The sequence below is a fragment of the Apteryx mantelli genome, unplaced genomic scaffold (genome assembly GCF_036417845.1).
Source record: "Apteryx mantelli isolate bAptMan1 unplaced genomic scaffold, bAptMan1.hap1 HAP1_SCAFFOLD_34, whole genome shotgun sequence".
NCBI lineage: Eukaryota > Metazoa > Chordata > Aves > Apterygiformes > Apterygidae > Apteryx > Apteryx mantelli.
In genome coordinates this window covers 3,308,251-3,324,086 of record NW_027118693.1, presented here as the reverse complement: position 1 = coordinate 3,324,086, position 15,836 = coordinate 3,308,251, and the positions used below count along the sequence as shown (strand labels likewise).

The 15,836-nt window shown below is 45.4% G+C and overlaps 1 protein-coding gene and 1 long non-coding RNA gene across 2 annotated transcripts; both read right to left on the bottom strand.

The window, feature by feature from the left end:
• Nucleotides 1–249: 249 nt before the first annotated feature.
• LOC136996369 (uncharacterized) lies at nt 250–6,615 on the bottom strand. The gene is made up of 2 exons (XR_010887552.1): nt 5,993–6,615; nt 250–1,090 (listed from the first exon to the last, which is right to left on the bottom strand). It is a non-coding gene; the product is annotated as an uncharacterized lncRNA (long non-coding RNA).
• A 5,795-nt stretch (nt 6,616–12,410) lies between these two features.
• LOC136996333 (olfactory receptor 6M1-like) lies at nt 12,411–13,358 on the bottom strand. The gene has a single exon (XM_067317263.1). It carries the CDS (start codon nt 13,356–13,358, stop codon nt 12,411–12,413), a length of 948 nt encoding a protein of 315 aa, XP_067173364.1.
• Between the last annotated feature and the right edge of the window lie 2,478 nt (nt 13,359–15,836).

Sequence of the window (15,836 nt, the reverse complement as noted above, 5' to 3'; positions counted from 1 at the left end):
ATAACATTTTTAGAAAAAGAAGGGCATTGAAACACAGGAGCTTCATCTAAAAAAATGCAGATTGGATGGGTGAAGTTACAGCATTACCATAAGTGCATGTAAGATACTTATTTTGTTCAGCCATTCCACTGGTTTCATCTTTCCTTGTGTGTTGATTACTAATCCAGTGTTATGGAAAATCAGGCTCACCGGTCTCCATAACAGGGTCCGACCCTAGGTTCCTGCTGAGGACAGAAGTTCGAAATCAGATTGAAGAAAAATAAAATTTAATGATACACGTGCGGTAATTACAGCTCGAGCTGGGTGCCTCCAAAGAGGGACCCCGAACAAAGAAATCCCTGGGCAATTATACCCTTACAATCTAAATTCCCCACCCCTCAAGCGATAGTTTGGACCAATAGTAATGGTTAGGTCTGGGGTCTTCCCCTTCTTCACTGGGCCCCTCCATTGTCTCTAGGCAGGCTTCTGCTTATCTTCAAGGTTGGCTACTCCTGCTGTCCGTGTAACTTCTTTATCTCTCCAGCTTGAACCGGCTCTGGGGCCCCCTTTTACTTATCTAAGTAAAAGTTCACAGCAAGTTCACAGCCTGAGGCCTAAGGCTTCAGCAAATTTAGCTACTAATGCTAAGCAAGTTATGCTAAGCAATTAATTCTAGACAGCTTCAGTTCAATATTCTCTAACAGTCCTCCCTTTGTTTTTATTAAGCATCCCTGCTAATATGTTAAGCAGAGTTCTCGAAGCCTTTCGAGGCGTACTATCACTCTCCATAATCTTCTATACAATATGGTTGTAAGCAATAGGCATAACATGGTCAAACTTAACACAACTACTACTGGGTGCAACATGTGATTATAGATCCCTGTTGCAATTGGTGACCATCCCAGAAGAGTCTCCCACCAATGATATTCTCCATTCTTCTTCACTCTTTCCAAGATGTGGTGTATCTCTTCTGTATCATGATGAACGGTGATTAGAGTTTTTTGTCCATTGTTTCAGATGCGTTTTAACAGTTGACACAGGTCATCATGTTGTAGTAGTTTCTGTACCAATGTAAGGTTCATTCCAATGGGGGGTAGGCAATAAATCTTGACTTAAGGTATAATTAGATTGTATTAATTGATAAGACACAACAGGAGCTGAATAATTAAAGTCACAGCCCATAACTTTAGAAAAATTACAAACACAAATATTTGAATGATTACTTGTGTCTACAGTAATGTTATCTACGAATATAAGATTACAGAGAGTTCTCATACAGACACATCCTTTTCCAATATATATAAGTACAGTTTCAGGGGTTTCATCAGGATGTATTTCAAAATGACAAACATTTTGTTCAGTATCAAGACAAATGTCTTGAGCTTTGACAGTGTTTATCTCACAAATAAATATATATATAATTTTAAGATTTTCAAACCATTTTTGCATGCCTAGAACATACTGGGTTAGCTGTTCATCTCCGTCCAACAGGCTGGTCTTAGCTGGGCTATAAGTTCCTGTAGCCAATTGATGCCCAAATAAGACTTCTGCTGAGGATAATCCTACCTGTTGTATAGGGGTTGTTCTAATTTCCCACAACACTAAGTTTAAGGCATTAGGCCATTTGAGACTTGCCTGTGTACATACCCGTGCTAACTTGTTTTTAATAGTTCTGTTCATTCTCTCAGTTTGTCCTCAAGACTGGGGATGATAAGGTGTGTACAATTCTCTATGAATTCCTAGCATTTGATATAATTTCCCTAAAACTCCTGCTGAAAAGTGCGAACCCCTATCTGAATCTACAGTTTCTGGGACTCCAGACCTAGGGACAATTTCTTTTAACAAGGCTTTAATCACTGCAGCTGTATCTGCTTTGCAGGTAGGAAAGGCTTCCACCCATCTGCTTAGTTGATCAACTGTCACAAGGAGATGTTTAAATCCTTCCGCTGCTGGCATGTCAGCATAGTCAATTTGTAGATGCTGGAATGGAAAATAAACCCATGGGAGGCCTCTTCTGTTAATCTTTGGATAAGTATCGTTAAATTTTTGGCAAGTTGGGCAGGTTGTTGTTATGCATTTTGCAGCCACATGAACTCAGGAGCTGCCCAGGTTTGTAGAGTACATGAGGCGACAGTCAATGCTCCTCCATGTCCACGATCATGATATCACCTAACCATAGAAAGTAAATACCTTAAGGAAAGGAGGGGCTTACCCCTGATAGTCCAAATTCCTTTTTCGTCTTGAACCGCTTCACGCTTTTTCCAATTCTCTTTCTTCTTCTGTGGCATATACACAGTCATTGGGTGACCCAAAACTTCAGGTCATGCTTTTCTAATAAGGGCTGCTGTAGCTACTATGCTCTGATGCATCCTGGAGTGCCTTTGATTACCGCATCTAGTTGGGTGAAGTAATAGGCCACTGGCCTACGGTGAGGACCTAGTTTTTGACTGAATACTCCACTTGCTACTCCGTCGTTCATGAACAAATAATTCAAATGGCTTACTATAATCTGGTAGTCCTAGAGCCGGGGCTGAGACCAACACCCTTTTTACAGATGTAAAAGCCTTCTCTTTTTCTGGAGTCCAGGTCAAAGGCTCTGTCTCCTCCGTTTTTGTTGCCTGGACCAAAGGTTTGGTAAGCTCTCCCAACCCAGGAATCCATGGCTGACAAAATCCTACAGCTCCTAAAAAATCCCCTAATTTTTTTTTTTTTTTTTTTAATAGGACGGGGTATATTGAGAATTGTCTTTACTCATTCTGGATCAATTAATCTGTGTCTTTCCTTCAAGATAAGCCCCAAATATTTTACCTCTTGTTGACACAGCTGGAGTTTGGACGGAGATGCTCGATGCCCTTTCTCTGCAAGAGCGTTACATAGAGAAATAGTGTCTTTCAAACACGTCTCGTAATCTTTACTTGCTAATAACAAATCATCTACATATTGTATTAACACTGAATGTTCTAGAAGTTTGATATCTGCAAGATCATTTTTAAGTATACGTGGAAAAAAAAAATAGTCAGAGACCCAGTAAATCCCTGTAGTAGCTTAGTCCAGGTCAATTGTTGTCCCTTCCAAGTGAAGGCAAAAAGATCTTGGCTGTCCTCAGCTACTGGTATACTAAAAAAGGCTGCCGTTAAATCAGTCACGGTAAAATAAGTTGCCCAGTGGGGTGTCTGTGGTAATATAGTTGATGGGTCAGGAACTACTGGATGTGGAGCAATTACATGTTGGTTTATAACTCTTAGGTCTTGTACAAACCGATACTCTGGATCGCCATTTAGAATCCTGCCTATTCTTTTTAACTGGCAGAATCGGGGTGTTGCATGGGGGTTCACAAACTCTAAGGATACCCAATTTTAGATAGTGATCAATTTGCTTTTGGATACTCTTCTCTGCTTCCTTTGGGATAGGGTATTGTTTAACCACGGGAGGTAATCCCCCCTTTGTTTTGATTGAGACTGGACTAGCTGATTTCAATAGTCCAACATCAATTCCTGAAGAGCTCCATAACTTTCCAGGAACTGATTCTAAACCTGTTGGAATTCGCAGATTACTTGACTCTGGTTCTAGTGTCTCAGCCAGAACACATGAGCCCATTATTATTAATTTCATCCCTTGCGGCTGTAAGCAAATCTGGGTATCCAGGGCTTGTAAGAGATTCCTCCCTAAAAGGCAAAAGGGTGAATCCATGGAAATTATGAAACGTCCCCACACTCCTTTTCCTCCAATAGTGAGCAACAAGGGCTTAGTCAATGTTCGTTCGCCTTTTCCCATTACTCCCTGTATTGTTATTTTACCTGATGACTTACATCCTTTAGGCTCAAAATTCAGAAGAGAAAGGGTAGCTCCAGTATCCACTAAGAAGGGAATTTCTTGACCTGCTATATATGCCATTACCTGCCCCCTGAAATCCAAATCTATATCCCATAAATTTACCCCAATTCCCACAGTGTTTTCTGGGTCTCCCATCTCCTGTCATTGTGGACTGGCTGGGAATTGCCTGGTGTCATTCCCAGTACTCGGCTGTCTCATGCCATCCCTTCTATTCCTAGGCATGCGGGGTCTCACTGGGCATTCCTGCTGCCAGTGCCCTTGTTCACCACAATAATGGCAATAATCATTAACTCTTAAGCGTACAATATGTTCGCTTTGGTTCCGCCTGTCTCCTCTGACCCTTGCTCGTCCCCTTCCTCTAGTTTCTTTAAACTCGTCTCTTAATACAGCCGCTAACACACTCACTTCCTCCTTCTTCTGTCGTCTCTTTTCTTTCACCTTCTCTTCATCTCGACCGTTATATACAAATGTGGCTAAGCGTACTATTTCATCCATAGACTTCCCTGGCCAGTCAGGAACATGTTTAGAAAGATACTTTTTAATGTCCAAGGCCGTTTGATCTACAAATGTAGAAGCTATTAGGGGCCTGTTAGCCTCGGCTTCTGGGTCTATCCCTCCTCCAAACATTCTGATTTGTTTAAATAGTCTGGAAAGGAAAGCTGAGGGGTGTTCCTCAGGTTGTTGCTGACACTCCCTTATTTTAGACCAATTCGCAGTCTTTTGTCCTGCTAACCGTATAGCTTCTTCTAAGCCTTGTCTGGCTAATTGCAACTGCCTGTAATCTGCCTCTACATTATAATTCCACCCGGGGTCCACAATTGGCCAGGCCGTTTGAGCAGCCACAACACCCCCCTCTTCTGCCCAACAACGATTTGCATCCAGAATTGAGTGGTTTTCATCTGGCGTGAACACAGCTTCAAGGAGCATTTGTACATCCCCCCATGTAGGATCATACGCCCGCAGTATTCCTCTTACAATTTGTAACACTTTCTCTGGATCTTCCCTAAGCCTGGGAGTTTGTTGACCCCATACAACCAAATCTTGGGGCCCCCAGGGTCGGTAAATTCGCATTGTAGCTACCCGAGGTGCCCCGTCCGGACCTGGCGGGGGCACTCCTGGCACAGGAACGACATGCAAAGGGGCTTGAAAGGCAGAGGAGGAAGGCAAGGGGGGGTATAGAGAAGTTGAAGCGGAGGATAGCGCATAGGGTGGAGCAGTTTCCACAAGCATTTTAGCAGCTGCACTACTTTCAATACTCTGAGAAAAATTTCTTCTTTCTTTCCTAGGTGCCTCCTTTTGTCTAGCGAATGCCCAATTGTCCCATACATACCAATAATCCATTTGTCTGGGGAACCGATCCTCTAAATGGTGACGCAGGAAAGTTAACTCCTGATGATCAAAGGTTCCCTATGGCAGCCATCGTTCCGCCGGGTTACCATCCTTTGTCAGGAACGGCCAATCCTCCTGACATAGTTGGATCAACCTTTTTTTTTTTTTTAGGTTCTTGGTACCATCAATCTTACTCCAGTTCTGCAAAATTTCAGCTAAGGGCGTCCCCTTTTCTATGCTGAACTTATTTCCCATATTGTGGCTTTTTTTTGTTTTTTTTTTCTTTTTTTCTTTTCCTCCCTGCAGCAGGTGTGATCACACTCTCTCTCTCACTCTCTCTTCTCTGGGAACCGCACTCACACCACCCGAGTCTTTGACTGCTAGGACTGCCGTCCCTTCGCAGTGGGCAGCTCTGTCAGCCGACAGGTGCCCCTTTCGGTTCCCAGGTCACACACACACACCAGTCACAGTACCAGTATCCACACTCACACTAGTCACAGTAACTCTAAGTTAGTCTTGCGCAAGGTGCGCCTTACGCTGATCAGGCTGCGCACTCCCCCCTTCCGGCCGGAGTGAGACGGGACTCGAACCCTCTCAAAACCTGGGAGTGGGACTCAAACCCACCCCAAAACCTGGGAGTGGGACTCGAACCCACCCCAAACCTGGGTGTGGGACTCGAACCCCCCCCAAAACCTGGGCGTGGGACTCGAACCCACCCCAAAACCTGGGCGTGGGACTCGAACCCACCCCAAAACCTGGTACGCCTTACAGTGATCAGCCCGCGTACCCCTTACAGTGCACTTTGTTACCAAACCAGAATTTAGAATTTAGGCAGGAATTTAAGACTCACCCTCTCAGTGCCTCCCGTTGCCAAAGATCCCAGGTGAACTCACCCGATGGTGCCAGATGATCGTTTGGAGACGAGAGGCCCCGACGGTGGTCGCCTAGGGTCCCACCTGGGTCGCCAAACTGTTATGGAAAATCAGGCTCGCCGGCCTCCATAACAGGGTCCGACCCTAGGTTCCTGCTGAGGCAGAAGTTCGAAGTCAGATTGGAGAGAAATAAAATTTAATGATACACGTGCGGTAATTACAGCTCGAGCTGGGTGCCTCCAAAGAGGAACCCCGAACAAAGAAATCCCTGGGCAATTATACCCTTACAATCTAAATTCCCCACCCCTCAAGCGATAGTTTGGACCAATAGTAATGGTTAGGTCTGGGGTCTTCCCCTTCTTCACTGGGCCCCTCCATTGTCTCTAGGCAGGCTTCTGCTTATCTTCAAGGTTGGCTACTCCTGCTGTCCGTGTAACTTCTTTATCTCTCCAGCTTGAACCGGCTCTGGGGCCCCCTTTTACTTATCTAAGTAAAAGTTCACAGCAAGTTCACAGCCTGAGGCCTAAGGCTTCAGCAAATTTAGCTACTAATGCTAAGCAAGTTATGCTAAGCAATTAATTCTGGACAGCTTCAGTTCAATATTCTCTAACACTATGAGGCACTGAGAAACAAGTGACATCACAACCACAAGCTGCACCCACATGACCAGCACTGGCCTATGAGGCACTGAGCCACAAGAGACCTCACAACCACAAACTCCACCCACAGGACCAGCACTGGCCTATCAGGCACTCAGCCACAAGTGACATCACAACCACAAACTGCACTCACAGGACCAGCACTGGCCTATCAGGCACTCAGCCACAAGTGACATCACAAACACAAACTGCAAACACAGCACCAGCACTGGCCTATCCGGCACTGAGCCACAAGTGACATCACAACCACAAACTGCACCCACAGCACCAGCACTGGCCTATCAGGCACTGAGCCACAAGTGACATCACAACCACAAACTGCACCCACATGACCAGCACTGGCCTATCAGGCACTCAACAGAAGTCTCCTCACAAATACAAAAAAGGAGCATTTGGGCTCCTAGTGGCTTAGCAGATACTGAGGCTGAATGACTCCACAAACACAAGCAGCAGCAATATGCAGCAAGCTGGAATGTCAGGTGCTCAGGCTCAAGTGACCTCACAGGCAGCCATGAAGCCAGATATCTGCTCCTGGCCTCTTTGCGACCAAAGCACAATTGACCTCAACAAGCACAAACAGCAGCAATGTCCATGCTGATCGCCAATCACATACCGATGCACAACTGACCACAAAAGCACCAACAGCAGCAATGGGCCTGCTCCCCCTTTATGAGGCATGCAGACACAAGAGACCTCACCAGCATCACCAAAGCTACATGCATGCTGTTGGCCTACCAGCTTCAGACGCACAACTCACCTCACAAGCACAAATGGCATCGACCTGCCTGCTGCTGCCCTATCTGGGACAGAGTCACAAGGGAGCTGAAAAGTGCAAACCTTCACAGAGGAAAAGCTCACCTGGGCCACTCTCACGTCCTTCGATTACGCTGTGATCACTCCACACAGAACAGTCTTCTGCAAATGGCTTTCATCTCCTGGCAAGACTCTCTCCAGATCATGCGACAGCTCCACTCTTCACCCTGGCAACAAATCACCCGTTTGGAATTAAATCTGGCGAGAGATGTCAAGGACAGCAAGAAGGGCTTCTTCAAATACATCAGTAGCAAGAGGAAGACTAGGGAAAATGTGGGCCCTTTGCTGAATGGGGTGGGTGCCCTGGTGACGAAGGATACAGAGAAGGCAGAGTTACTGAATGCCGCCTTTGCTTCAGTCTTTACTGCTCAGGCCAGCCCTCAGGAACCCCAGACCCTGGAGGCAAGAGAGAAAGTCTGGAGGAAGGAAGACTTTCCCTTGGTGGAGGAGGAATGGGTTAGAGACCATTTAAGCAAACTTGACACCCACAAATCCATGGGCCCTGATGGGATGCACCCACGAGTGCTGAGGGAGCTGGCGGATGTCATTGCTAAGCCACTCTCCATCATCTTTGAAAGGTCATGGAGAACAGGAGAGGTGCCTGAAGACTGGAAGAAAGCCAATGTCACCCCAGTCTTCCAAAAGGGCAAGAAGGAGGACCCAGGCAAGTACAGGCCAGTGAGCCTCACCTGCATCCCTGGAAAGGTGATGGAGCAGCTCATCCTGGAGGCCATCTCCAAGCATGTGGAGGAAAAGAAGGTGATCAGGAGTAGTCAGCATGGCTTCACCAAAGGGAAATCCTGCCTAACCAATCTGATAGCCTTCTATGATGGAATGACTGGCTGGGTAGATGAGGGGAGAGCAGTGGATGTTGTCTACCTAGACTTCAGCAAGGCTTTTGACACCGTCTCCCATAACATCCTCATAGGGAAGCTCAGGAAGGGTGGGTTAGATGAGTGGACAGTGAGGTGGATTGAGAACTGGCTGAATGGCAGAGCTCAGAGAGTTGTGATCAGTGGTGCAGAGTCTAGTTGGAGGCCTGTAGCTAGCGGTGTCCCCCAGGGGTCAGTACTGAGTCCAGTCTTGTTCAATTTCTACATCAATGACCTGGAGGAAGGGACAGAGTGCACCCTCAGCAAGTTTGCTGACGATACAAAACTGGGAGGAGTGGCCGATACACCAGAGGGCTGTGCTGCCATTCAGAGAGACCTGGACAGGCTGGAGAGGTGGGCAGAGAGGAACCTCATGAAGTTCAACAAAGGCAAGTGCAGGGTCCTGCACCTGGGGAGGAATAACCCCATGCACCAGTACAGGTTGGGGGTTGACCTGCTGGAAAGCAGCTCTGCTGAGAAGGACCTGGGAGTGCTGGTGGACACCAAGTTAAGCATGAGGCAGCAATGTGCCCTTGCGGCCAAGAAGGCCAATGGTATCCTGGGGTGCATCAGGAAGAGTGTTGCCAGCAGGTCGAGGGAGGTGATTCTCCCCCTCTCCTCAGCCCTGGTGAGGCCACATCTGGAGTACTGCGTCCAGTTCTGGGCTCCCCAGTACAAGAGGGATGTGGCACTACTGGAGCAAGTCCAGCAAAGGGCTACAAAGATGATTAGGGGACTGGAGCATCTCTCTTATGAGGAAAGGCTGAGAGAGCTGGGCCTGTTTAGCCTGGAGAAGAGAAGGCTGAGAGGAGATCTTATTAATGTGTACAAGTATCTGAAGGGAGGGTGTCGAGAGGATGGGACCAGACTCTTTTCAGTGGTGCCGAGCGACAGGACGCGAGGCAACGGGCACAAACTGAAACACAGACAATTCCATCTGAACATGAGGAAAAACTTTTTCACTGTGAGGGTGACAGAGCACTGGAACAGGTTGCCCCGAGAGGTGGTGGAGTCTCCTTCTCTGGAGATATTCCAAACGCGCCTGGATGCAATCCTGTGCAATGTGCTCTAGGTGACCCTGCTTGAGCAGGGGGGTTGGACTAGATGATCTCCAGAGGTCCCTTCCAACCTCAGCGATTCTGTGATTCTGTGATTGTTCTTTTGTGCTTATCACAAAAAAAACGGGGGGGGGAGGGGCTGGAATCATACTGACACAGGGGAAACTCTCTTCTCAAGCTTGTAGGGTGCATTATCAAAAGATCATATGGAGTCCCTCTGTGAAAACAGTGACTTAGCAGAAGTCTGGTAGGGTGGCCTTTGCACACATAGAGTTGAGCTGTCTTAGTTTGTGTTAATCACTTGGCCTCCCTTTATACCTGGGAACAGGAATAGGCAGCTGTAGAAAATTATTTATCTCACTTGAGCTGGTTTATAATTTAGGAGGAAACTAAAGAGGAATATCATCATATTTCCGTCAGAAGGAAGCAAAAATGTTTGAAAGTTTTACACAGAAAGAAGACCTACTCTGTTGGATGGCAGCATGGGCAGAGTCTTCCGGAAAGAAAGTAATGGAATGCAAATGATTTCTGGCCTACGTTCTCTCATGCAGATCTTAGAAACTTACTTTGGGCACTTACTTTCTCCTGTCACATTCATGGAGCATGGTACTGATGCCTTTACAGGAGTAGGCAACACAAGAGCTTCAGAGCCACCCTCTCGCTGGCTGGGGTGTATACAACTTCTGTTGTCAGTACTTTCAGAAGGAACATAACATTTTAGATCTAAGAAAGGGTTTGCAGTGGACTAGAATATTTCTGTGTTCATTTAGCAAAGTCCTCAAGGTCCACCTTTTTTTTTTATTAACTTATTTCATTTTCAATTCACCTATTAAAAAAAAAAAATCCATTATTTATCCAGCTCAGGTATCAAGGAGGTGGGTAGCTATTTAGGGGACCTTTATCCACAGAAGAAAGTCTGTTATTTACTGAGCACATTTATTACAGGAAGCAGACCCTGTTGTCAGGCAATGCTGCTCATATTGCTTAACTTCTGGGCCTCCTGGGTGTCTGCTGGCCCACATAGTGCCCCTGCAGCCCAGAGACACAGGCATGTTGTTTTGTGTGTGCTTCCTCCATTCAAAGCACATGAAATCAAGTGAGGGTTGTTGATCACCGCTGACAAAATGCGTGCTTTGTTTTGTTTTGTAGTGTGGCAGTGAGGATATGTGCTGCATGCCTTAGGGCATAAAATACAGTTCGACGTCTGCACAGAGCAGAGGAAGCAACACCCAGCACAGTCTTGTTTGTACCCCTTGCAAGGGGGAACTCTTGGAGTGACCTGTTCCTTCAATGGAAGAAGCAAATTCCTGAATGAACTGTCCCACAACTGCACCTGGACTTTTCCCTGGTGTAAATAAGGTGAACAGTCTGGAGGCCATGCCATCAGAGCAAAGCAAGCACCTAAGATATTGGTGTAGAGGTAGCAGTGGACAAACAGTGATGTTCTGTTATTTTTATGCTGTAACCAGAGGTGCGGCTCTCACACAGATAGTCAAACTGTAGCTTTCTATCCAGAAAGATCAGAGCCATTAGTGCCAGAGTGACTTTGAGGGGGATTTTTCACAATAAGATGCCTAAGATAACTAAGTTAAAGCACTATCTGTGATTCCAAAGTCTCTTCACTGAAGATGTCTGGGTGGGATTCTTTGCCAACTTAAAGGGGATGGGAGTCATCCAACTAACTACCTTCAAAATTTCCATGCTAGGCATTTAAGACTAAACTCATCCATCTTGTGTTTCTGTACTATTGGGAGTGAGTGATTTAAATAATAAAAAAGTCTCTCAGATAGAATGATAATGTCATATTTTTATTTAAAATGGATAAACAAATACTGCTTTTGATTCTCATTCCAAAACAAGATATTTCTCTTGCAAATCGTGAGTGAAAATAAATCCATGAAAATTACAAAATGGCAATACCATGACAAGGATTAGAGAAAAGGAATTTTTTGTTTGCTTTTGTTTGGTGAAGGGGTTGGAGAGAACTTAAGGTCTAGATCTAATCCTTGGGGCTGCAGAGGCTGCACCTCACTGATCTAAAGTCCCTCACTTGCACAAATTATAACACATTGCCCAGCATGTGGTTCAGCGCACCTGGCATTTCCTATTAAACAGATGAGCCTCCTATGCTCAGTATAGTTCCTCTGAAGTACTATGGACAACTAGCATAAGAGGAGATGATATAATCCTCTAGACTATCACAGGAGGGTGGGCAATGCCCTCAGCTTAGGGCATTTAAGTTACAAATGTTTATATGTGGACGAAACAATTCCACTGCGTGAGGCTGTTCTATTAGCTGAAGTATTGGCTCTGACAGCATTGTATCGTAAGGACTGGGCATTTATTTCATTAAGCTTGATCTGTGGACAATTGCATTGTTACTCAACAATTAAATTACTGACCAATATTCTGGATTTAGTTGCAGCTTAAAAGAGAGCTGATGTTAGGTGGGTAATTTTGAGTTTATTTTCTCTATGTTCTTGTCCCAACCAGGAGGTTAATGGGGAGAAGTAAGTGCCACTTAGCAGAGAAATAAAGCCATTGTTGTTCTCCTTTTTATTTGTTCCACCTGTTTTCTGTCTCTTTCTAAAGGCAAAAAGGCTCAACAAAGCTCTGTCACCAAAATAAACAGGCAAACCAGATTGTGTGAGAAGGAGAAGCTGCATCCAAACTGGAGGAAGGTGAACCGTCTTGAGAATTTGGTGTGCCAAGGAAGGAGGAAGTCCTCAGCTTGTTGCTTTCTGTCTCAGTTTCCACACTTAGAAAACACCATCACCAGGGTATTCACCAGGGTTTGTAAAGTGCTTTTAGACCATTTGAAAGGCATCCCTATCTGAGGATTAGGTCTTATCATGGTGATATGTTTCAGGAGAGAAACTGGTGTGATTTCATGAAACTCCACACTGCTAAGAAAGAAAGGTGTAATTTCAGCAAATGAATCCTAATCATTTGTTCCATCCCCCTCCCTTTTCTCTCCACTTACAAAATCTCTCCTCAGAAGGAAAGACATTTTCTGGAGATTATCACATTTCTCTTCAAGCCCACCTTGAGAGCCTTCTTCATCTGCTCATTCCTCAGGCTGAAAATGAAGGGGCTCATCAGAGGAGTTACCACTGTGTTGAGCAGGGCCACCATTTTGTAATAGGAAGTGTGGTGACTTGAAGGCTGCACATACTGGAAGATGCAGCTACCGTAGCCCAAGATGACAATGGTGAAGTGAGAGGAGCATGTAGAAAATGCCTTGTTCCTCGATGAAGCTGAGGGCAACCTAAGGATGGTGTTAATGATGTATAGGTAGGACATTGCTGTCATGACCAGTGAGCCAAAGATGATGATGAAAGCGTTCACGAAATTTATCAGCTCCACAATCTGTGTGTCTGCACAGGACAGCTTGATCAAAAGCACGCCTTCACAGAAGAAGTGGTCAATACGATTGTCATTGCAGAAGGGCAGCCTGACAACTAGGACAGTGGGGACAATGGTGGCCAGGAAGCCTGCAGTCCATGACCCCAACAGGAGCTGAACACAAAGCTGACTGTTCATGAGCATGGGGTACTGAAGAGGGTAGCATATGGCCACATAACGGTCGTAGGACATGACAGCAAGAAGGACAAACTCAATGACACCCAAGAAGATGAAGAAATAGAACTGAGTTATGCAAGCTGGGTAGGAGATGGCTTTGCTGCCCATCAACAAGCTTGCTACTGTTTTGGGTATGATGCATGTAGCGATGAAGATCTCCAAAGAGGAGAGGTTGCAGAGGAAAAAGTACATAGGTCTGTGGAGGTCTCGGTCAGAAAGAATGAGGGCAATGATCAGCAGGTTTCCAACTAAGATCACGAGGTAGGAAGCCAGGAAAATGATTGCTACTAGGTACTCCTGATGGTGGAGGGAGGGGAAGCCCAAGAGAAGGAACTCTGTGGCAGTCGTATGGTTCAACATATCTGCAACTGAGCTGCAGTGAGTAAGAGAAGATGGTGAGTGGAGGAAACAATTCCTCAGATGGTTAGAGGGAGCAGAGACAGGTAGAGAAATGTAGCAGTATAATAAAAGAGATGCATGTGGTTACTCACAAAAAGTCTGTAAGGAAAACAAAGAAGAGAGGAGAGGCAAGGAGAAACAACACAGAGTAAGGAGACACCATTTCAAACAGTAACAACAAACTTAGTTTCTAGGTTAGAGTAGGAATCCACTATTAACAACATGTAAGTTTTTGCATTTGAGCTCCTCACCCAAGTGTCCTTTTACAGTCAATGGAGAAAAAAATAGACATTTCTCAGTCATTCTTTCTCTAGTCTATCTTAAACCTATATTTTCAGATGAGATAAAATGCATCCTGGAGAAAGATAAAACATCTCTTCAGACTGACATTAACCTTCTGATTTTAGATAAGGAATGGAAAGAAGGAAGAAGGAGAATGGTGACAAAGGAGGAGGTCAGTGGGAAATAAAGGCAATGGAGGGAGAAAGCCAAAAAGAGATAAGATAAATATTCTATGATTCAAAATGTGGTCTTTCCCTCCAAGCTTGACCTATTCCCTATAGAGCAGAAATCTTTACAAAGAGACTCTTCTTCGGTTGCAGCAATCTTTCTTGCTGAGAAATGGTTTTGATAAAACCTTCTGGCCACCAGAAGGAAAAATATAAATGAATACAAGCAATAGAAAGGAGAGAGAAAAAAAAGAAAATCCTAGGAGACAAAATGATATGTAGAGAAATTCATCAGTTGGGGATAAGAAAAAAAAAGCCCTACCTTGCAAAACAAATAAACAAGCAAACAAACAGAACTGCAGAAGACTTTTTTTGTGTGTGTGTGTGTGAACACTGGAAAGATGAAGCTTGGTTTGATGTGGAGTCAGTCCTGAATTCATTACCTGAGGTCTTGAAGATGTTGAATTCTCTGTGCAGTCGTCTCAGGACAGTCTACCCCTATGTAGACCATGTCCTTTCCATCCTGCTGCTTTTGCTCACAAAACTTGTATAAGCCCAAAAGAGAGAAAAGGACTACTCTGTGCTGCTTAGCTGGACCTGGCCAACAAGCTAAAGCAGAGGAAGGGGCAGAGACCCAGGCACATAGACACAGACTGATCAGCAAGGTCTCATTGCCTGAGAAATATCACAGGCAAAGGGGGACAGTCACAGGCAGGCAGGCAGGCAGGCAGGCAGTCTAGGAACTCAACAACAACAACAACAACAACAACAACAACAAGAATCAAAGAAAAATGAGGTGAAATGCAGCAAAGCAGTTACTTACATTAATCTATGTGCAGGAAACACTGTCAAGGGGAAATAGAAGGCCAGCAGAATTTCTGCAGACCATCATCTCCTTCCCTCTCCTCCCACAACCTTGAGAGAACAATCTGGCATGTCTCATTTCAAGGTTCTTGCAGAGCCTCTTTGAGTCAGCTGCTAATGCCGTTTGTTCTGATGCACTGTGCTGCCAGACAGAAGTAAGCTCTGATTTTTTTTTCCTTTCAAGTAAAACCACCCAAAGCCCTTTGGTATTCCCTGAAGAATCACGGTCCCCTGTGCTTTCCTGAGATGCTCCTCAGCAGAGTCGGTCTGAGAGGGTGACAGGACATTAATTAAAATGATAGCTGGTACCCAGGTGACCTAATCCCTGCAGAAATGTAGATCCATTTTGTGAAGCAGTCTAAGAGAGAGAAGCACCAATCTTAAAAGGTGCTATCAAGAAATGTAATTTGTGAAAGCAGTTTCTGTGGAGCATCATTCAACTTTTCGCAAAATGGATTTCTAAAGGAGATGAGAGGAAGAGATTCATCTTCTCTAAGGGCAGAGGGAGGCTTGAGTGACAGACTGACATCTAGGCATCTTCATTGCAGACCTCTGGGAGCTCTTCAGGGGTGAGACATTGGTTCCTAAGGGCCACCTGACTATCTTCTACCCCTCCAAAAGGAAGTGTGAACCTGAGGGTTCAGAGTGATAACTGCCAACATAATGCAGACCTCTCTTACCATCTTAATGCATCTAGGTTAGGACTAGGCACTTCTGAATTGTTCACCTAAAGTTCAGTGAGAGCAATCTCATCCGTGGTGACACTGAGCAAGGCTTTCCCTTTCCCTGAGTACAGGCAGGCTCTTAGTCCACCTCCTTTGTACTCAGTGTGGACAGCCCCAGCAGAGCACAAGCCTCTGCCCATAGGCTTGTTACTGAACTCCAGTGTTCACAGGGGACTATTGGACCCTGTCTCTGTCTAAGCTGGGCTCTAGATCTCTTCTTGTTTCAACCCATTTCTTCGTTTTCCGATACATCCAGGGGGTGCAGAGGAGTGGCTGGAGTAGCCCAGTGTCCCCTCAGTTTCCTCACCAGTCTTTCAGGAAGCATGTCCCCATGTCGTTGTGTTTCCAGCTGATGTATCACCTCATGTAGGGTTGATGCACAGAGACATTTGGCCAGTCTT